The 23116-nt window shown below is 46.5% G+C and overlaps 1 protein-coding gene across 9 annotated transcripts; it reads right to left on the bottom strand.

The window, feature by feature from the left end:
* Positions 1 to 5381: 5381 nt before the first annotated feature.
* ZNF23 (zinc finger protein 23) lies at positions 5382 to 21330 on the bottom strand. Of its 9 annotated transcripts, none has more exons than XM_045988567.1 (6): positions 20854 to 21330; positions 16064 to 16133; positions 15467 to 15531; positions 12924 to 13050; positions 12219 to 12332; positions 5382 to 7648 (listed from the first exon to the last, which is right to left on the bottom strand). In XM_045988567.1, the coding sequence occupies exons 3-6, from the start codon at positions 15488 to 15490 to the stop codon at positions 5859 to 5861; spliced, it is 2055 nt and encodes a 684-aa protein (XP_045844523.1). In that variant the 5' UTR covers positions 15491 to 15531; positions 16064 to 16133; positions 20854 to 21330; the 3' UTR covers positions 5382 to 5858. The 9 variants fall into 9 exon arrangements, with proteins under 9 accessions (XP_045844523.1, XP_045844526.1, XP_045844522.1 ...); XM_045988570.1 differs by having other exon boundaries at positions 12924 to 13100; XM_045988566.1 differs by having other exon boundaries at positions 5382 to 7645; positions 15398 to 15531.
* Positions 21331 to 23116: the final 1786 nt, after the last annotated feature.

Here is a 23116-nt window from a genome sequence, read left to right on the forward strand (position 1 = left end):
TTTTGAGTCTTATTTAAGAAATATTTCCTAAATTCGTTAAGTGTCTGCCTTCAGCTCAGGTCATGATCCCAGGGTCTTGGGATGGAGCCTTGCACTGGGCTCCCTGCTCCTCAGGAAGCCTGCTTCTCCCTCTCCCTCTCCCACTCCCCCTGTTTGTGTTCCCTCTCTCGCTGTATTTCTGTCAAAGAAATAAATAATTTTTTTTTAAATCTTGAAAAAAAAAAGATGCCCAACATTAGGATTCACCAGGGAAATAGAAATCAAATTCAATCCATAACAAGATTCCACTTCCCACCCACTAGGATGGATAGAACAACAACACAAATTACAGCAAATAATAAATGTTGATGAGGATGTGGAGAAACTGGAATGCCTGGGCACTCTTGGTGGGACCGTAAACTGGTGCAGCCCCTGTAGAAAAAAGTTTGGCAGTTCCTCAAAAAGTTAAACACAGAATTACCACATAAACTAGCCATTCCACTCCTAGGTATATACCTGAGAGAACTGAAAACAGAAGCTAACAACCCAAGTGCCCATCAACAGATGGATGGATAAGCGAAATGTGCTTTATCCACACAATGACTTATTAGTTGCCAATAAGAAGGAAGGAAGTGCCGATTCATGCTACAGTGTGGGGGAACCTTGATAACATTACACTAAGTGAAAAAAGCCAGACATGAAGGCCACATATTGTCTGATTCCATTCAAGGAAATACCCAGAATATGCAAATCCATAAAGACAGAGAGCAGACTAGTGCTTGCCAGGCGCTGGGGATGGAAGACTGCTTTTTTATTTTTATTTATTTTTTTAAGGATTTTATTTATTTATTTGACAGACAGAGATCACAGGTAGGCAGAGAGGCAGGCAGAGAGAGAGGAGGAAGCAGGCCCCCTGCTGAGCAGAGAGCCCGATGGAGGGCTCCATCCCACATGACCTGAGCTGAAGGCTGAGGCCTTAACCCACTGAGCCACCCAGGTGCCCCAAGACTGCTTTTTTAATAGGGGATTCCTTTTGGGTTGATGAAAAAGATCGGAAACTAGGTGGTAGTGATGGGTGTGCAACACTGTGAATGTACCTAATGCTACTGAACTAGACACTCTGAGATAGTTAAAATGGTCAGTTTTATGTTATGTGTATTTAACCACTATAAAGAAATAAAAATTGTCATTTTGTCATGCGTTAGAGGTCTTGCAAGTTCCCACAGCATTTTCCCCCCCTTCATCTAGCAAACACCAGGCAGTTTAGCTGGTGGTTTTCTTAACCTTTGCTTCCCAAGGAGAAGAGCCAGTTAGTTGCAGGTGCCCCTGTCCCCAGACACCCTGGCCAGCTATAGTCTAATGGCAGCTTGTGGGCGGGGACGGTGCGCAGCAGCAACTGGGGCAGGGCCGGGGGAGGGGGCAAACACTGAGGTCAGAGAACTTGAGTCACCAGAGCTGGATCTCCAACGTCAGCCTCCAGATCTTTATTTGGGGGGTGGAGCGCCCTCTGGTGGGCAACCGGAATGCAACTAAATTCTAAGATGTTTGCTCTCCTGGCCTTTGTGCTTGATGGCTGTGCTTGTCTGATGGCTCCCAAGCCAGGGAATTTATTTCTCTTTCAGCATAAGAGCCTCCCTGAGAATTCACCTGGACACCCATTGTTGATGAAGACATATAAACCATATAAACACAGGCACGAAACACTTCTTCCCTTACTGACTCACTAACATTATCTGCTCAACTGAAATGATTTCAACCAGCAAGGTCTGGCCTAGCAGGATGAGCTGCCCCCACTCCCACCCCCCAGTGACTTCGTGGTCCACAGGATAAGGTCGTAAAACAGCAACTTCAGGTCGAGGGCTCAGAGAGCTGGTGGAGGACACAGGGCCGGGCACCCAGTGCTGGCGAAGGAGACCAGGGAGGCCAGCAAGGCGGGTGTGGAGTTTGGCTGAGTGAGCTCAGTCTGAAGGCAGAGAGAGCCCTCTGGGCAGAAGGGACACGGCAAAGCATGACTAGGCCTCCGCTGCCTGTACTAACTACTAACTCTCTTCCCCCACTGTCATGGGGAGGCCAACTCACCATTCTTTACTATGTGCCCTTCACCGGGGAGCCGGGCTGTGGACCCCATCTGCCTCGTCTATTGCTCTTCCCAGCCACCTCACATCCGTGGCCCTGCGTGGGACTCTTGGATTCTGTGGAACGCGTTCCGATTTCCGTCCTGTGTCCCCTCTTACCTTCCAAGGCATCATCCTTAAGCAAAACCCCTGCCCTTGACTCTGGGACACACTGGCAACTGCCCCCACCCCACCCCGCCCCGCCCCGGTCTTCCACAGAGGCTTAAGGGTATACAATATGCGCCTCTAAGATTTCCCTGTGCGGTGGGGAGCCGGGAAGAGAGGATGGGTCGAGGGGGATCTACTTCTTGAGAAGTTTGCAATACGCTGGCCTGGCCTAAGCGTTCTAAGGGTCCTTGGGACCCCGCCCTTCCTGGCGTCTAAGGTCAGGTCCACCCCACGCCCACCCGCGCCGGATCCCCGGGAGAGCTGCACCAAGAGCTCAGACTCAGCTGCCCCAGGACTCTGCTCCAGGGATACCCCGGGGATCAGGGCGGGGAGGAGCCGCCCGCGGCCGGCAGCCTCACGGTGGCGGTTCTGGGGAGAGCGGGCTGGGCGTCTCGAGCGCTGCAGGGAAAGAACCGGCCACCGGGGACAGCAGGGGCCCGAGGCTGGCGGCCGCTGGCTGCTAATGGATTCTCATGCCCAAGTGCAGGTCGCAGGGCCCTGGACGCGCGCGACCGGCCCCCTGTCACACAGAGGCCAAAATAGTGCCAGGGCGGGAGGCGCCCCCGTGCGGGCCGGGGAGTGAGGCGGCCGCAGAAAGCCGTCGCCTGGCTCCCTACCCACGCGCGGTGGCCCGGGGCGTCTGGGATCCGGAACCTCCGGTCCCTACCCTGGGAACACGTGGGCCAAGGGCTCGCAGGCCAAAGGAGGGTGGCCGACACGCGGAACGGGTGGCCCAACTGCCCCTTACCGTAGCTGGCTGGGCGAAGTCGGCGGAGCAGCGCGGGGGTTTCCTGGAGGCTGGGCTTCGGCTGAGCGCGGGTGGGATTTCGGTGGCCGGCAAGGGTGGGGGGTCACACTGCAGGATCACCAGAGCCACCCAGGGCTGGCAAGCCGTGGCAGGGAGAGCTGGAGCGGAAGAGAGGCTCGGGCCGCTGGCAGTTCGAGGACAGGCGGAGGAGCCAGGGCCCAGCAGAGTGGGCTCAAACCTAGGGCTATAGCCCCGGGGAGCTCTGGCAGGAATTGGATTTGCTGGGGACCACGTGGTCTGTACAGCGCCCGGGCCTGGGGAGGGGTGGGGGGGAGGAGGGACTGCAGGGAGCTCTTCCCGCCCGTACACGGGGGGACTACGGACTTCCGAGGTTGGCCTCATCGTCCGTTCCCCAGCATTGGTCAGACTTGGTCCGTGGAAGGGAAAGGGTATCCTCAGTTCCCTATCAACAGACAGGATGGCACAGAGTGGGGTTGTGGTTGGGCAAAGTGGGGACCTCAGAGGTGGAGGTCCAGAAGCCTCTGTGCCAGGAGGAGAGGGATACCAGCCCGGGAGTAGCTGTGCTGGGCCTCTTGTTCCCCTAGATGACACTGAAGACTTGTCCTGCTTTGGCCTTTCTCCCCAGGTTGTCCCCTGACCTGCTGGGCGACCGTGGACAGCCATTTTCCTCTGACCTGGACAGGACAGGACCAGATGTTCTCTGAGGGCCCTTCCAGTGTACAGGCCAGGCTGGAAGGGTGCGCTATAGGGATAGAACACACTGAGTGGGACTAAGGGAGAAAGGCTTTATTTAATCCTGGCCTTTCTGGGGTCACAGCTCCAGTTCAGAAAAAGAGAAGAGCTTTTGTGAGGGGGCCGAGGTCTCCAGCGCCAGGGCTCCTTTGTACCTGGTAAGGCTTCCACTGGACCCAGGCAGCTCTGGGCTGCAGTAAAGAGCACTGAGGATATAAGATGGCGGGACTACTAGGTGATGGAGCCATGTGACTTCAGGAGGTTCTGCAGGTGTCTAACTTTCTTCCTTCTCTTGTCCTTGGGCTCTGAGCAGAGGACCTGTCCTGGACAGTAACAAACCTACAGAGAGGAAGAAAACCTTGAAGGACCATCTGGGTGGGAAGGGCCTTGAATTCTGGGACCATCCCTTACCCACTGACAAGAGCCTGAGACCCAGAGAGAGACCATGGTCACACAGAACACTGGTAGCCGATTCCAGACAGTATGTTCTATCCTTAGTGGCTCTTGACCCTCCTAGAATCCCCACCTTGGTCTTGCCATGGCAGAGAAACTGCCAGACCCTGCTGCGAGCCAGGGCCAGGCCTAGTTGGGTATAAACCCAACTAATGGCTGCTCATGGACCAGGATGGTTTGGGGAGTGCTGTGGCATTGTGGCCTGGGTAAAGGGACCACATCAGCAGCTGATTTGCTGTGACCAGAGGTAGTGGCATCCATCTTTGGGCCTGTTTCTAAGTAAATGAAGGACTTGGACCCATGGCCTGGGGCACTTTTGGGCCTTAGTGTGTCATCTGGAACAGCCAGAGGAGCAGGGTCAGATGGTCAGTGGGAAGAAAGGCCATGCTCCTTCCTATGTTCTGGGGGCTCCAGGGTCTGGCCTCCACCCTTGCTCAGCTCCCAGGAGCCTTGGGGCAGAGCGATGGGAGTTACACACAATGGCATCCCCCTGACGCTCTGCTGGGGTCCTATATCATATCATTTGCTTTCTAACAGGAATGGTTCCTTTGAAATATTCAAGATAGCATCCTTAGCCAACACTGGTTGCTTCAGCTACAGAACACGCAGGGGCAGGTGTCAGTGGCCTCTGGAGGTGTACCGTCTCTGCATACATAGGGGACATTGTGGCTATGTGTGTATCTGTTGGAGGGTCTGTGGAAGAGAGGTCGGAGGGCTCCCTGTGTACAACTGTGTGCATGTTTCATTTTCAATCCTTAGAGGACTGAGACTGAACATCCCTTTATTAAGTTATTTTAATATTTTAAAACACTGCCTGCTGATGTCATTTTTCTCGGTTTTATTAGATTACTTTTTTGATTATAAAATCTATCTTTACATATTAAAGACTTATAAATTGCACAAAGGTATTTCTACTTTTTGTGCTTTACCTTTTAACTTTATTTGGGGTTATCAAGAAAATAAATATTTATTTTTTTAATATTTTTAATATTAAATATTTTTTTCTTTTGTCATTTTGTTCTTTTGTTTCTTATACCAAGAAAATAAATATTTTGAAAAGCCAGTGTGTTGATATTTTCCCTTATGGCTGGTTTCTAGCTTTCATATGATGCTTAGGAAAGGTTTTCTCCCTTCCATGAACATAAAGAATTTACTCATCCTTTCTTTCTAAGGAAATCTTTATTGTTTATCCTCTTTACAAAAGGGATACATGCTTGGTGTCCAAAATGAAAGGGAAGTAGACTTAGGTAGAGGGAGGATCTTCATGAGTCTTCCTATCGAAGAACAAGGTTTCCCTCTCTCCCCATTTATTTTTCCTTTTATGGCCCTCAGTGGAGATTTCTTTCTCCATATAAATCCTGTATAACACTTAAGTTTATTCCCAGGAGAGCCACTTTTCTTGATGATGTTGGGAATGGGATCTTTTCATATTTTCTAATTGGTTGTCGGTGTAAGACAAGCTATATATTTTTGGTTGTTACTTTTTAACCAGTCATCATTCCTGATTTTAAAAAGTAAGAGGGGAAATATGTGTTTCCATGGGAAGATGCCATATTCATTTCCCTCAAGGTTTTTCTACCACAGCGAATCTGATGATACTTGATCCATTTCATTAACTTTGAGAGTTTTCTACATCCTTCTCATTAGGATTTTCCTTCACTATGGACACTCTGATGCTGAGCAAGTTGGAAGCTAAACCTGAAGGCTTTCCCACACACGTTACACACGTAGGGTTTCTTCCAAGTATGGACAGTCTGATGTATAATACAGTCAGAACTATAGCTGAACCCTTTGCCACACTCCACACATCTGAACGGTTTCTCCCCGGTGTGGCTTCTCTGATGCCGAATTAAATGGGCATTAACGTGGAAGGCCTTTCCACACTCCTTACACTGAAAGGGTTTCTCTCCAGTATGGATCCTCTGATGTACAATATAGTCAGAACTACAGCTAAATGCTTTTTCACATTCCATACATTTGAAAGGTTTCTCCCCAGTGTGTATTCTCTGATGCCTCGTTAGTTTGGCATTGATACTGAAGGCTTTCCCACATTCCTTACACTGATACGGCTTTTCTCCAGTATGGATTCGGTGATGATCAAGCAGGTTTCTTTTAGAAGTAAAGCATTTCCCACACTCATTACACTCAAAGGGTTTCTCCCCAGTATGAATCCTCTGATGCTGCATTAGTTTTGCATTAACGCTGAAGGCCTTTCCACACTCACTGCACTCGTAGGGCTTTTCCCCCGTGTGGATTCTCAGATGCTGCCGCAGCTGGGAATTACACCTGAAGGCTTTCCCACATTCGTTACACCCATAGGGTTTCTCACCTGTGTGAATTCTCTGGTGCTGGATTAACTTCCCTTTGACACTAAAGGCTTTTCCACATTCAGTACACTCATAGGGCTTCTCGCCTGTGTGGATTCTTTGATGCTGAATGAGTTTTGCGTTATTACTGAAGGCTTTTGCACACTCCTTACACTGATAGGGCTTCTCCCCAGTGTGGACGCTCTGATGCTGCCGCAGCTGGGAGCTGCACCTGAAGCCTTTCCCACACTCATTACACTCGTAAGGTTTCTCTCCAGTGTGGATCCTCTGATGCTGAATTAATTTTGCATTCACACTGAAAGCTTTCCCACAGTCTTTGCACTCATAGGGCTTCTCTCCAGTGTGGACCCTCTGGTGTGTGATGTATGCAGAACTACAGCTGAAGCCACTTCCACACTCCTTGCACTGATAGGGCTTCTCTCCTGTATGGATTCTCTGATGGCGACTTAGACTCCCATTCACGCTGAAGGCTTTCCCACATACCTTGCATTGATAGGGCTTCTCCCCACTGTGGATTGTCTGATGTGTGATATAATGGGAACTGTAACTGAAGCTTTTCCCACACTCCACACATTTGAAGGGTTTCTCCCCACTATGACGTCTCTGATGCCAAATTAATTTTGCATTAATGCTAAAGGCTTTGCCACACTCTTTACACCGATAGGGCTTCTCCCCAGTGTGGCCATCTTGATGCTCAGAGTTACACCTGAAGGTTTCCACTAATTCTTCACGTTTAAAAGGTCTGTCCCCAGAATTAATTATTTCATGCTGAATAAGTTTTGTGTCAAAGCTGAAGGCTCTCTCCAATCCTATACATTCAGGAGGCTGCTCTCCAGGGCTGACGGCGTGACACTGACCCAAGTTGGGACTCTGACTAAACAAACGCCCCTCCACAGGGCTTGTGTCGTCTTTCACTGTTCCATCAATGACGCTATTTTCTTTCTTCATGCTTCCTACTAAATGGACTTCCTGCTGTTTCTCTAGAATACAGGCTTCTGAAAAGTCTGTTCCCTGGGAAAAGTGCCTCTGAAGTTCAAATGATGTACTGTGTTTTTCTTCAAACACTTCCTTTGTCAAATTATTGTCAGTCTGGATATCAATATCTACTATTAAAAAAAACCAGAAAACACAAAATATCATGTAAGAACCATGTTAGAGAAAAGAACTATGGTAAAAGGAATAAAGAATCATAATTAATCAAGAGTCTCTTGAAAATCACCAAACTAGGTCAAAGAATCTAAGGTTCATCCACAAGGTAGAGCAATATGTAGCTGGTTTAAAAAAAGGGGGGATGGGGGAAGGAAAGAAGAAATAAATCCACATGTGCTGATGTGAAAAGATGTCCAAGATACACTACTAAATGGAAAAACAAGCTGACAAATGGATGTCAGGCAGATTCCATTTGCATGAGGGAAAAATAAATGGGCCGATATATACTTATATATTTGTATGGGCATGCCTAGAAAACTCCTGGAAGAACACACAAGAAACTGAGCAAATCAGTACAGGAAGTCCGGGAGACTTTGTTCTCCAGTGTGCTTTCCACACTTCCTGTACAGTTTTGAGCATGAACAATTTCAAAAGATTACCAACCTCGACGTAAATAACCAGTAACATAAAGGTTAAGTGGGACAGGAATGGAATAAAATCCTAGGTTTTATCCACCGGATGAGCATTCTTTCCATGACTCCACACTTTACTATATTCGCAGTTTTGTCTCTGCTATCCCCGTGTCCTTAAGTCCCTTGTTGATGACAATGGACACTGCTTAAGAAGGAAAAGGCACAGGATCCAACAACATGTAGCAACACTGAGGACGGCAAGAGTTTGCAGCACCAGGAGGTGAGAGGGAAAGAACTTGGTTTCTCTTTTTAGAACTTAAACACATGGCTTTCCAAAATTCCTCCTTCACCTTCTTTTTTCTCTCCTCAGATAAGCAGTCTTGAGGCCCACTTTATCCCTTTGATCCATCTCTTCCCGCCCCCCCTCCAGAGCTCTGCAGAACTCTCCTTGCCTTTCCTTCTTCTTCCCTCAATCCCAAAACTGGTCAGTCCCTAATGCAATGTTGTTCTTCTTCTTCTTTTTTTTTTTTTTTTTTTAAGATTTTATCCATTCATTTAACAGAGAAAGCACATAAGCAGGGGGAGAGGCAGAGGGAGAGGGAGAAGCTGGCTTCCCACTGAGCAGAGAGCCTGACAAGGGACTCAATCCCAGGACCCCAAGATCATGACCTGAGCTGAAGGCAAGGGGACTGAGCCACCCAGGAGCTCCTGTTCCTAACATTCTTTTTGGAATCTCTACAGTCCCAATAGAGCTAGGGATGTCTTTGTTCCCAAACTTCTCAAAACTGATCTCAAAATGCTGCCTCTGCTTTTCATCTCCCATCTCGCCTCAACACATGTATTAAGCCCCCTGCCCCAGGATTTCATTCTAATCACCCTCAAGAGACCCAAGTGACGTGGATTTCCCTAGCAATCATTTTCAAAGCACTGTTGGTCTTTTCCTAATTATAAAAATAGTATTCATCCCTAATATCAGAAACATGCCAAGAAGAAAATTCAAGTTACATGAAATATAACCATCTAACAACTACACCTACTTTTCTGATGTTATCTCCTTCCCCAAAGACTTTTCCTTCCAATCATTTTCTAAAAATGTTTTTATTCAAAATTGAAAATATTTTTCTTCCTTAACACTAATAATGACAATTTTCCAGTATCTTTAGTTTGTAAAAAAAAAATTTTTTTTTAAAGATTTTATTTATTCATTTGACAGACAGAGATCACAAGTAGTTAGGCAGGCGGAGAGAGAGAAGGGGAAGTAGGCTGCCTGCTGAGCAGAGAGCCTGATGCGGGGCTTGATCCCAGGATCCTGGGATCATGACCCAAGCCATAGGCAGGAGCCTTTAACCCATTAAGCCACCCAGGCTCCCCTATAAAAATATTTTTTAAATAGCATTCCATCCTGTAGAAGTATCTTAATTTAATCAGTTCTCTTTATACTGAATGGCTCTATACTGAATGTCTGTTGGAAATGTTATTTCCAACATTTTATTATATAAAATCATGATGAACTTTTGTGCATCTACATCTTTGTTTGTGTCTCTGATTACTTTATTAGGATAGTCTAGGAGAAAATATCCAGACTATTAAGGACAGACTTTAAAAAGCTCTTGATATGTACTGCTAAAGTACTTTCTAGAAAGACTACAGATTCACATTCACCTCCAAAACTCTATTCCAGTTTGGTGTATTCTCTCCATCAATATAACTGTTCTCTGTATGAACTAGGGAAACTGAAGGAACTCCATGAAAAACTGCTTTTTGCTTCTTTTCCTGCTTCTGTTCTTGCTATAACCTGTACCCCTGCCTTGTACATGCCTTACAGTACAAATGATGTATGTCCTTCTTACAAGGGTCAAGGAGTTAATGATTTTTTGGAGTCTTCCAGCACAGGTGATAGCATCTAATGACCAAGCAGGTCGTCATGTACATTTTCTAGACCACTGACTCTAGAACTCCTGATGCCAAAACCACCTCACTCCAGGTAATAAGTGCTTTATGGAGGACACCTAGGCACTTGTCTTTGTTCTGACCAGCTCCTGGGTGTCTGAGGAGGACATGTATACTGGACCCACCCCAGTCCTCAGTAAAAACCCTAGACCCCAAGCAAAGAAGACACTCACTTTTCTTTCCTTTGAGTCTCCCAAACCCTCCATCTGCTATCTGCTATCACTTATGTACGCAATAAACTCTGCTCTCACTTCCTCCTGGCTTGCACTTGGTTTCTGTCCTGCTCAAAGCCAGGACCCTCTTGGCTGGTCCTACAGGAGCCTCCCCACCCCCGGGTCCTTGGACCCAGCCCACCTATGTCAAGTGTGTTAGGTGGAACATCTCTATTTTAACTTGTATTTCATTGGTTTCTAAGAAGGTGAAGATTTTTCACATGTATTAAAATCTGTACTTCTTATGTGGATCACACTTATATTCTTTGCCAATTTTTCTATACTAGTGACTTTCTATTTACCAAATCCGACGGTGTGGCAGATGCTATCAGTTACTTAATCAACTGCATTCTCCCTTTCTTCCTTACTAATATGTTTTCCAATTTTTTTGAGGTAGCAATAAAAACTACCTCTTGCAGTAGGGGGGCCATAAGACAGTTCCAGCAAATGAGATTTAAACAGAAGTCACCAACTGGGACTTCTGAAAGTTTTTGTTTTTTGTTTTCTGAAAGTTTTTTTTTTTTTTTTAGAAGAGAGTCCACTCTGCTGACATGGGCCTTGTGCCCTGTACCTACCTTCCCCTTCTGTCTGCCTAAAAGCCATTTGATTCCTTGCTCCAATTAACCTTCACACACTAATTAATGTTTCATTCTCAGCATAGATCATGATGGTTATTCGAAAACTTCAGACTTCGGAATTTTCTGCTAACTACAGAATGAAATTCAGACTCCTTCGAGGAGCTCCACAACATCATTTCTTTCCCTTCTATATGCAATGCGTTTTAAACTCCTCATTTTGCAAAACATGTCTTCCTTGGTCAGGGATCATCTGGCTGAATGGTCACAAGGAACAAAAATCCACTGGAACTATCTTTTTATTTTATTTATTTTATTTTTTGAAAAAGATTTTATTTATTTGACAGAGAGAGAGAGAACACAAGCAGGGGGAGAAGCAGGCTCCCTGCTGAGATCATGACCTGAGCCGAAGGCAGCCACTTAACCAACTGAGCCACCCAGGTGCCCTGAAACTGTCTTTTTAAAAAGAAGGATTCACTGAAAGGACACAAGTGGGAAATGGGAAATCATCTCGCAACTACTCTGCTTAAGCCAATGAGTAACATGCTACTTCAAGTATGGTCTAGGAACCAGAAACATTGGCAGAATCTGAGAATTAACAGAAATGCAGAATCTTGGTCCTACGATATGACAACAGACATATTTGCAAGACACCCAAGTGATTCATTTGCATATCATTTGAGAAGCACTGAATTGAGAGCACTTTCTCCTTTCCACCTTATTTCCCACAGCTTACTATACAGCTGTCTTCTCCAAAGCAAAAACTAATAAAAACTAATACTTCATTGAGAACACACTACAAGTTACGCACTTAATATGTATTATCTTGTGTAATCAACCCGTAAGACCAGCACTATTTTCTCATTTTCTTACTCTATTTTCAGGGATAAAAACACTGAATACCTTAGAGAACTCAAATAATGGACCTGCTTAAAGTCACAAGTAGGAAGTCATGTAACTAGGAAGAGCAGTTAGGATGGTACCTCAGGGAAGTCTACTCCAAAGACTGTACTTTTAACCGCCAGGCTATTCTGTCTTTCTGTATAAAAAGACTGTTAATTCTCCACCCATCACATTAAGTGTACAATGCTTAGAAGTAGCAAGGACCTAAACACAGAATCCATTCATTTCATCTGAGAAAGGTAGAATTCCAAAATTAGGACTGGAAAGAATCAGAATGAGACATCTGAAAACAGATCTGTTCTTGGAATCAGAAACAACAAATTAGAAAAAGAGGTCCAACTGTACCTATCTCTATAAATCATCATTTATTTAAATTTTACTCTGTCAGCTGGCATGCTTATATGCTGCTTAAGCTGACCTCCTTCTTAAAGAGTTAAACTTTCCCCCATATTAGGCAACCTGTATGTCCCTTACCAGTCCAGAGGCCCTGGGGGCCTATTTCTGTTCCAGCCACCAGTGGAGATGGGCGCCCCAGCTCCCCTGCTCCCTCCAGCTGTGAGATCACAGCAGGTTTGAGAAGCGAAAATCCTGTTTAGGGGAAAAGAAATGGGAAACATGGGTGAATAATGTCCCACAGATGAGTTCTTAAGCATCTCCTCAGACTGTCTTGGCAATGGGAAGGCAAAATAAAGAGTTCTAGGGGATCCCGTGCCTAAAGACTATGGCTAAGAGGGGGTTCGGGGGGACAACTGGAAAGATGGGAGGCCTGCAAGGTATATGTACGTGGGGGAGTGCCTGAGAAGGTGTGGGAGGAGTTGAGAATGGCCCAGACTTGGGCCCAGAAGGCCTCAAGATACGCAGGTTGGGTGAGGGTGAACCCAAAGATAACGCTGTGTGAAACAGTAAGTTTCTTTTTTCCACACTGTATCCAAACCACAACTTCTAGAGGGTGGATAGAGAGTGCACACCAGTCCTGGCAAAGTCCTGTATGGGCCCAAAAAAGGCTTGAGGTTCACCCTTCCCAGCAACCCCTGACTCAAGGGGGATTAGGAATCTCAGCCCCTGGGGTTCCCACTCAGTAAAGGATTACCAGAGACCCCACCTGCAATCCGTTAGGGGGCAATAAGCCAGGAAACCCCAACTGGCAGAGTCCGGGTCCCAGGGGGAGAGAGGCCTTACCCAGGGAGGCCACATTCCCATAATTCTCCAGCATCACATCCCTGTACAGGGCCCTCTGTGCAGGGGACAGGCCATCCCATTCCGTCTGGGTGAAGTACACAGCCACGTCCTCGAAGGTCACCGACTTCTGAAACAACAGGTTCCGGCTGCCCTAGGGCCAATTCCATGGCTCAGGCCCTAAGTGAGGGGCAGAGGGCAGTATAAGGGCTTGGGGAGGGAGCTTGTGAAGAGCACAGAATTAATGAAAAGGGGACAGGTTGAGAAATAGCACCTGGAAAGTACATGATGGAGAATATCTGACTTCTCTCATGGCAGGGAACCTCATGCCATATTTTACGTTTAAAAACGATATCCCAAGTTGGGATGACAGGAAGAAAATTCCCATAATCGAGTTCCCCCACGGCAACTCCACTGTTTCCGTTAGGCCCCATCCTCAGAGGCAGATGCAGCTCAGGACCAAGCCACCAGCATTCCCACTCGAAATCTCAGCTTCTCCATCCTGCTCCCCTCCCGATAACCTCCATCCACCCTGGAAGAAGAGCTCTGGCCTCCATCTGGTCCAGCGCCCGCTGTCACTGCTGCTGCTACGAAAGGCAATGCAGCTGCCTGAGCGCCACCAGACTCGGCACTGTCCTGACTGGCTAAGGTGGGGGCTGCGGCCCATTCTGCTTCCAGAGGCATCTTTGCTGAAAATCCAACATTTTCTGTTACCCTCTCCCATTCATGCCTCTCCTCCTTTTCAATTTCACCCAAGAATTCACTGTTTCTCTGAGAAGGTTCGGGAAACAGGGAAGATCAGCTTTCCGGTTGGCCAGCTACTCGGCCACCCCTCCAGCTGCTCCTCTCTGCGTCACTACTCCACGTGCTCAGCACAGGCTCTGCCATCAGGGCTGACGCCTCCCTTTGGGGGACCTGTAGCCTCTGGTCGCTTTCTCTCTCTCTGCCCCCTTCCCAACAACCCTGGAGACACACTGGCAGGGATATGCCCTCAATTCTTCTCTTCCAGGATCTGTCTTGCTTCCTTCTACTGACCTCCAGCCATCAGCAATTCTAGTCCAACCTCTGCATGAGTCTGCAAGTCACTCCTCTGTGACCTCGGATGGGTCACGGAACTTCTCTGATCAATATTAAATGCCTTCACCGCCGCCACCACCACCCTTCACCCTAGGAAGTTGGCGCCTCTTCCTGAACCCCAACATCCCCCACCACGTGTGCAGGAAACCTCAGCCAGAACCCTGGGGACTGTTCCTGATTCCTCCCTCTCCCTTACCTACCCCCCCACCCAGTCCTTTGACTCTCAACATCCTAAAGCTTTTTATGTTAAGTATTACTTGAGCTGGATTCTTTTTCTTTAACAACTACTTTCCTTGATGAAGCCCACACCAACCTGGACCAATGGAATTCTTACTGAAGTGGTCAGCTTCTTTTTGAATCACCCCTAAAAATTATTCCCTACAAAGCCATCACAACTCTGACCATATTAACTTCACGGGTCGCACACGTATCATAAGGATGAGCAGTGAGGAATCAAACACAGTTGGCGGGGGGGCGGCGCCTGGTGGCTCAGTTGCTTAAGCAACTGCCTTCGACTCAGGTCATGATCCTGGAGTCCCAGGATCAAGTCCCGCGTTGGGCTCCCTGCTCTGTGAGGAGTCTGCTTCTCCCTCTGGCCCTCCCCTTCTCGTGCTCTCTCTCTTTCTCATTCTCTCTCAAATAAATACATAAAAATCTTAAAAAAAAAAAAAATCAAACATTGGCTGTATGACCTTGGGCAAGGCATTCTACTCCCCGTTGCCCTCATGTTTTCTGTGGCAGAAAGAGCACAACACAGCCCCTAGCGCAGAGGGCGGGTGTCAGGACTAAGCAATCCACCCGAGTGCTTAATGGGGTGCCCGCAGGAGAGCAAGCCTCAAACAATGTTACTGGAGTTCCTTTGACTACCGTTATTTCCAAACTGTAGTCCATGGAGGCCCATGAACTTGAAACTGTATGGAGACCGTGGTTTGCATGCTTATTTCTCTGAGCCGGGGGAGGGTCCAGAGCTCTTAACAGAGACCCAAAGTTGGAGCTCCTGCACCCAAGCCCCGAAGGCCTCTCTGGGATGCAGTGAGACATCCTGTCCCACAGGACTTTCTTTCCCCCCTAGGGACCCCACTCTTCTCGTCTCCCTGCCCCCACCAAGCCAGCCTTCATGCTAACCCAGTCCCACCACTCCTCTTCACCTACGGCCCAGCCCCTGGGCAGCCTCATCCTCTGCTAACCCCTCCATCCACACCCACGAATGGAGCACCCTCCACGGGCGGCTCCCGTGTTTCCTTGTCACCAGAGGAGCGAAGCACCTCGGTGTGCAGAACACTTCACTCCTGCCTTCGGGGATGCTCTCCTGCTGCTTCCGTCCCGTCCCATCACTGCTCTTCTCACCAGTGCCGGGCAGAAGCGAGGAGGGCCCCTCCAGCTTCCACCCCAAAGCTCACCAGCTTCCCTTCTCGGTTTTCTTCCGTTTGAAACTGTTCGGAGGAAGAGCTGAAGGAGCCACAGCTCACCTGGGGCCCGGCTGTCCAGGGCATGGCGGCCGTCACGTGCTTTCCCTCTCAGAGCAGGGCTGGAGCTGAGGAAAAACAGAGAGAAAGCGTGAGGTGAGCCCCGTCCCAGAAGGAACCACACGGCCCCTCACAGATGTGAGACGCAGGCAGCCACTGTCCAGACGCAAAGAAGGGGGTGATCCGTTCACTGGCTCAGTGCCCAGGGCCCCTCCCAGCATGACACTGATGCTGTCAGGAACCCAGGGATCTCACACACACACGGGCAGACATAAAGAGTATTCAGGGCCTAAAGGATAACAAAACAAAGACCCACATAGCAACAATGCAGCTTAATAGAACATTACCAAGATCCTGGACTTACTTGTTTCCCTCTAAACAAGCAACACCCTCGATTACGCTGCAAGAAAAGCCAAGCTGCCCGGGCTACGGCCCCCACACAGAGACCCGAGTCAGGCCCCTGGGAGCTGAAGGAGACAGCTGCCCGCTCCCCGCACCCCCCCAACCTGCCTGCTCCCTCCCACAGCTGAGTGTCCTCAAGAGCCCCACTATCTCTGTAGAGACCGTGGGACGCCAGCCTCCCGCACGGCCCAGGCTTACCTTTGAGGTCCCAGGCTGCCTCCTCCTGTTCTCCGGCCTCTGACAGTGAAGAAGCCAGAGCCTCGGCTCCCTGAGAGAGGGGGTCACTGTATCATCTAGGGTCCCAGGACCCAGCACCCCTTGTTCACCGTATTCAAAACATATGGACTGCTTATTTTCAGGTTTTTGCTGCTGCCAACGTTTATCTTGAAAATACGTGTTTTCCTAAAATACCATTCATGTCTTCCAGGATTTCAACTTGAGTGCAGAGTTGTGGAAACCACTGGTTCGTGATTCTTTTCATTTCTTCCATATCTGGAGCTACTTTGCTTTTCCCACTTTTGAATACAAGAATACATGTGTTTTCTAGACCCCTTCCCCTTTGTTAATGTTACGGATGGAAGGTGTCCTCTCCAAGATTCATATGTTGAAGTCCTATCCCCCAATGTGACTATATTTGGATATAGAACCTGTGAGGAGGTAATAAGGTTAAACAAAGTCATAAATCTGAGCCCTACTCTGATAGGGCTGGTGCCCTTACAAAAAGGAGGAAGGACACCAGCGTTCTTTTTCTACTACATGCAGACCCAGTGAGTCTGCTGGGTCCAGCAACCCAAGGAGAGCCCTCACCAAGAGCCAAATTGTCTAGCACCTGAAACTTGGGCTTTCAGCCTCTAGAACTGTGAAAAATAAATTTCTGGTGTTTGAAACATGCAGTCTATGGTATTCTGTATGGTGGCCTGAGCAGACTAATAAAGTTAACTTGAACAATGGTTTGTCTACCTGAATGTTGTTTTATTTTTAAACAACAAATTTTTCTATTTATTTTAGAACACCACTCTTTTCTATTTCCTTTTAGCTCATTAAGTTCGGCTTTCTTTGTTTCCTTAGTACCTCTGTGAGAGGTACACCTTCTGTTCCCCTCTAAATCCTCTGGTCTCAGTCCAGTGCCAGAGACTTTGACCGGCTTTGTGCGGGTATAACCCACCAACGCATCCTCAAGGATCTATACCACATATGGCTGATTCCTGCCCTGGGGCTTCTCTGGTGTCCTGTGGGGGACATCTGCAGATACCCAGGGACACCTGCTAGGTCCTGATAGGCAGAAGTTAATGCCTATGAGAATACTCATGACCAACAGGGGACAGAGGTCAGTGGATAAATACTTTCCCCTTCAGTCTCCTACTTGAGATTCCAAGGCTTCTCAATGATCCTGCAAAACTGAGCACCAGTAGCCTGTCGACAAGCCAGCCCGACAACGTACCCTCGTATTGGCTCTCCCTCTTGTTTCATTCCCCTTGTCTTCCACTCTGCCCTTGGAATACGTTCCCAAGTAAACTGCCAGCACACAAATTTCTGTCTTGTGTTCTGCTTTTGGGGGAAGCTGGACTACAGAAGGCTTTTTTCTACCTTTTTTTTTTTTAAGATTTTATTTATTTATTTGAGATAGAGTGAGAGAGAGAAAGAGCACAATCAGGGAGAGCAGCAGGCAGAGGGAGAAGTAGGCTCTCCACTTAGCAGGGAGCCTGACGCGGGGCTCAATCGCAGGATTCCAGGACCATGACCCAAGCTGAAGGCAGACACTCAATCGACTGAGTCACCCAGGCATCCTTTCTTTCTACCTTCTTGAGGTTGCATGATTTATTCATTTATTTTCATTCTTTCCTATTTAGCAATTAAAATCTGTAAACCCATAAATTTTCCCTTTGAATACACCGCTGGCCACATGCCAGAGGTTTTTTAGTATTTCATGTTTTAATTATGTTAATTACATTTTATAGCCTGTCAGCAATTGTGTTTTGTCTCCGACCACAGACTGTTAGGATAGTCTGTTGCTAATTTCTTCTCTGTTCATAACTTCTGGCTTTACTGCACAGGGTTTAAATAACCTGATCTATTTACTTCTGCTTTACAGATTTTGAGGTCTTTTTCTGTTGGCTGAAGTGTGAGTACTTACAAAGAAAACTTATTCTATGAGAGAAGAACATGTAATTCTATTCGGATCTAGTAAATCAACTCTACTAGTTTTATTATGTAGCTATTTCTCTGGAATCCCTGATTACTTTTACCTAATTAAACTGAGACAGCCAGTAAAGAGCCAACTCTCACAAAACACCGAGCCTGTATGTATCACGGACAAATCTTTTCAAGTCTTTAAGAAATGAGTAATTCTAGCACAACTGAAACTGTAGGAGAGAAGAGCAAAATAAGTTTCCTGGTCCTTTTTATGATGCCAGCACAACACCGATACAAAAACCACAAACCAGTCTCATTTATGAATACTGACAGAAAAATCCCCAATATAAAGGAATACACTCCAGTATTTCATTACAGTGACATACCATGACTAAAAGGGATCTTCCCACGAATGCGAGTAAAGCTTAATATTAGAATACAGATTAGTACACTTTTCCACATGAATAAATCAAAGAAAGATAAACACACTCTCTATCCCAACAGATGCCAAAGGCATTTGATAAAATTCAATACTCATGCTTACATTTTAGAATTTATGCCTTAGAGAAACCCTCATTATGTAGAAAACATGTACAAAATTATTCATTGTGAGTATGTGAATACCAAACACTGGAAACAACTCACATATCCATTTAGAATACATAAATAAACTGTCCTCATTTTTAAAAAGGAATATTATCCAGCAGCATAGATGAATGGCTCACAATTACACACCACAACAGAGATGATTTCAGGAACGTAATATTGAGTCATACAAGTCCCAGATGACTACAGACACTACAAGGCCATTTGCATAAAGCTCAAAAATTAAACATTGTTTACAGACATATTTTATGAGATAAAATTATTTTTATAAATAGGTAAGACTATGACTAACACAAAATTCAAGATAGTTGTTACCTCTAGAGGGGTGGGGAAGCTGGGAGCTGGGTTGAGAAGCATTACTGGAAATGTTCTCCTTAGTGGGGTGGTGTGTTCATGGGTACGCATTTTACTACTATGCTTTTTTTTTTCTTTTTCTAAAGATTTTATTTATTTATTTGACAGAGAGAGATACAGCAAGAAAGGGAACACAGGCAGGGGGAGTGGGAGAGGAAGAAGCAGGCTTCTCTCCGAGCAGGAAGCCTAATGAGGGGCTCAATCCTAGGATCCTGGGATCAGGACCTGAGCTGAAGGCAGACACTTAACAACTGAGCCACTCAGGCGCCCTGCTACTACTATGCTTCTTTTTTTTTTTTTTTTTTTTTTTTTTTTTAAGATTTTATTTATTCATTTGACAGAGAGAGAGATCACAAGTCGGCAGAGAGGCAGGCAGAGAGAGAGGAGGAAGCAGGCTCCCTGCGGAGCAGAGAGCCCAATGCGGGGCTTGATCCCAGGACCCCGAGATCATGACCTGAGCCCAAGGCCGAAGGCAGCGGCCCAATCCACTGAGCCACCCAGGCGCCCCACTACTATGCTTCTTAAATGCCATGCTAGAGGAAGTCTTCAGTATGCATGAGTAACATTTAAAAAAGCATACTTAGCTCTATAAAAAGGAGTGATTTCCAGAACATATTGTCAAATGAAACAAGCAAAGTGCAAAAGGCAGTATGCTACCTCTTGTACAAATAACAGGAGCATAAAAAAAAATATGTGTGGGGATGCCTGGGTGGCTCAGTTGGTTAAGCGGCTGCCTTCGGCTCAGGTCATGATCCTAGCGTCCTGGGATCGAGTCCCATATCCGGCTCCTTGCTCGGCAGGGAGCCTGCTTCTCCCTCTGCCTCTGCCTACCTCTCTGCCTACTTGTGATTTTCTCTCTGTCTCTCTCTCTCTCTGACAAATAAATAAATAAAATCTTTAAAAAAAATATGTGTGTATCTGGTCACTTGTACAAAAAAGAAATAGAAGAATAAATAAGAAACTAAGGAGAATCATTGCCGCAGATATGGACAGGAAATGAAAGGAGCCTGGGATGGAAAAGAGGATGAAAGGAAATCGGGTAGAAGAGATGAGGGGGGCAGTGATGCTTCTGAGTTAGCCTTTTTCTTCTGACTTTCATAACCATAGTAACGTTTCACATATCCAAATAAATAAATAAATATACATATATTAAATAAACCAACCAGGATGGGATGGGGTGACAAATCAAAAAGGAATACAAACATCAAATGAGCCTAATTATGCTACAACTGAGTAACATAACCACACTGAAGTGGTGGGAAAGAAAAAAACTAAATAACTTTGGAAAGTAGTGTTTTAACTAGTAATAGGTACTATAAGGTTAAAAAACCTCTGCCCAGGGCGCCTGGGTGGCTCAGTGGGTTATGTCTCTGCCTTCAGCTCAGGTCATGATTCCAGGGTGCTGGGATCGAGCCCCACATCGGGCTCTCTGCTTCGCAGGGAGCCTGCTTCCTCCTCTCTCTCTGCCTGCCTCTCTGCCTACTTGTGATCTCTGTCTGTCAAATGCATGAATAAAAAAAATCTAAAAAAAAAAATTAAAAAAAAAAAAAAAAAAAAACCTCTGCCCAAATGCTTCTTGAAGATGCACGATGTATTATTTCATTCTTTCCTGTTTGGCAATGAAAACCTATAAGAATGTAAATTTTCCTCTGAATACACGATTAGCCACATTCCAGAGGTTTTCTTTTTTGTATTTCATGTTTTAATTACTATTTTATAATTTTAGTGTAGCATAATTTTCGTGTAACTTTCATTACGGTATGAATGAGCCACTCTGGAGCTATCTTATGATGTGTATTTTATGTGTATTCTTCAACTGAGTAAATAAGTGATTACAACATAGAAATCATCCCCAAGTCATGTCATCCCAACAGCCCGAGACAAGGCCAAATTACCTTTTGGAACTGCCAGCTCCAGAAGACAATGCTCTCGAAAAGCCGCCTGCTTCTACTCCCCGCTGACCCGGAGGGGCTCTGCTTTTTCTGTGCTCACTGAACCCTGATTCACTACCCAATGTTAAGGGTCAAGGCGCATACAGTCCATATTAGAAGTGCATATAGGTAACAGTCCCTGTACGAGTTCAACACGTCAAGACTCGCGATATCATAATCCGTTTCACCCCTGCAAATATTCCACACCCTGGCTGCTCCGACACATCTTCCCGAAAGGTCAGTGGCATCTTCCCGGAACAGAGTGCTGTGGCAGTAATCCACGCTGCGCCTTCCAATTCGGTCACCAAGTCCAAAGCGGGAATGTAGGCCGGACGCGGGAGGACCGCGGATCATCGCCCTACCCAAGCGGCATCCCTGCCCAACCCACAGCCACCGACCAGGGTACCGCCCCCGCCAAGCGCAGTCCCACACTCACCTCCGCTGCGGACATTACCACGGCGCAGTCGGAAGTGCGTCACCAGGCCGCGGCCGAGCCTCTCTAGGAGCAGCGTTGCTCCCTCTTGGTGGTGCTCTGGCCCCGCCCCTGCAGCCCGAGTGTCAGTAAGAGGACCTCCTGTGTCCCGCGCCCCTCTCTTGTGGGACCTGGCCGCAGGGTCATTATTCCTCGAGGTGGGCCGGGGAAGCATCAGAGGGGAGAGCTGGATTTACCCCTGGGGGTGGCGCCAGGTATCTGTATTGAAATAAAGCTGCAGCTGCAACCGGGTTTGGGAGTTCTGGGCTGGGCCACTGTGCACAGACTGTCACACCTGTCACCCCTGCCTTTTTGTAACAACTGTTTTCTAGTGACCGCTTTATTCTTCTGTCATGAAGCTCACAGATCATGACTTAGAAGATCATTGGTAATATAAACAACCCAAGTTTTAAAAACTGATGAATGGATAAGTTGTGAGATAGATAGATGAGTGGAACAGTACTCAACCATGAAAAAATAAAACCTTAGCCATTTGAAACAGTGTGGTTGGAGCTAGAGAGTATATGCTAAGTGAAATAAGTTGGTAGAGAAAGACAAATACCGTATGTCTCATATGTGGAATTTAAGAAACAGAAGAACAGAGGTGCCTGGGTGGCTCAGTAGGTTAAAGCCTCTGCCTTTGACTCAGGTCATGATCCCAGGGTCCTGGGATCGAGCTCCGCATCCCGCTCTCTGCTCAGCGGGAGCCTGCTTCCCTTCCTCTCTCTCTGTCTGCCTCTCTGCCTACCTGTGATCTCTGTCTGTCAAATAAATAGATAAAAGTCTTCTAAAAAAGAAAGAAACAGATGAACACTGGGGATAAAGCAGCAAACCATAAAGCAAACTCTTAAGGATAGAAAATTAGTTGAGGGTTACGGAAGGGAGGTGGGCAGGGGATGGGCTGGATGGATGATGGGTATAAAGGAGGGCACTCGTGATGAGCACTGGGTGTTGTATATAAGTGATGAATCACTAAATTCTACCCCTGAAACTAGTACTACACAATACACTGACTAACTAGAATTTAAATAAATACTTGAAACTACCAAAAAAAAAAAAACCCCATAATACTATGCTTTCATAGAGGAGAAATAAAAGGAAAATTATTTGTAAAAATACACATTTCAATATGTAAATGTCTGGTCATGACTGCTATAGATCGAAAGGTCAGATACTTGCATTTTCATATTGAATGTACCTGAACGGCAAAGCCACAGTGCTGTCTTTTACTGATGTTTCAAAAAATCGCAAACTGTGATCCAAAATGGTGAACGCTTCTTGGTAAGGTTTAAGTGAAACAGTATAATCTTCTTTTGATTATACAGTAGTTATATTCCTGGAAAATCAACATATGTTAAAACTGTGTAAAAATTCATTTAGCTGAAAAACAGGTTCTAGATTCCGGTCATTTATAAACAGTTTTTCCCTACATGAACATCCAGAAAGACCAAAAAGTCTGTGAAAACTTTTCCAAGTAGGTGGAACCCTTCTTTGCCTTTCGGGATTCGTGACACTCCTGGTTCCCATCTAACACCACCAAACATTGATACAAAAATACTCCCATAAAACTTCAAAATGAGCCAAGGGGGAAGGGGAATGGCACTAAAAGCCGCAGGATTAGACCATCCTTAAATTCCCTCCCAACCTTGATAGTGTGGGCCTTTCCTCTAGCTCTGATCCCTGAGATGCTACAGCACTAGAATGTGGTTGGCAGTCAGTTCGACTTCTCTCTCCCAGCCTCCTAGCTCTCCCATT

The sequence above is a fragment of the Meles meles genome, chromosome 19 (genome assembly GCF_922984935.1).
Source record: "Meles meles chromosome 19, mMelMel3.1 paternal haplotype, whole genome shotgun sequence".
In the NCBI taxonomy this organism is placed as follows: Eukaryota; Metazoa; Chordata; class Mammalia; order Carnivora; family Mustelidae; genus Meles; species Meles meles.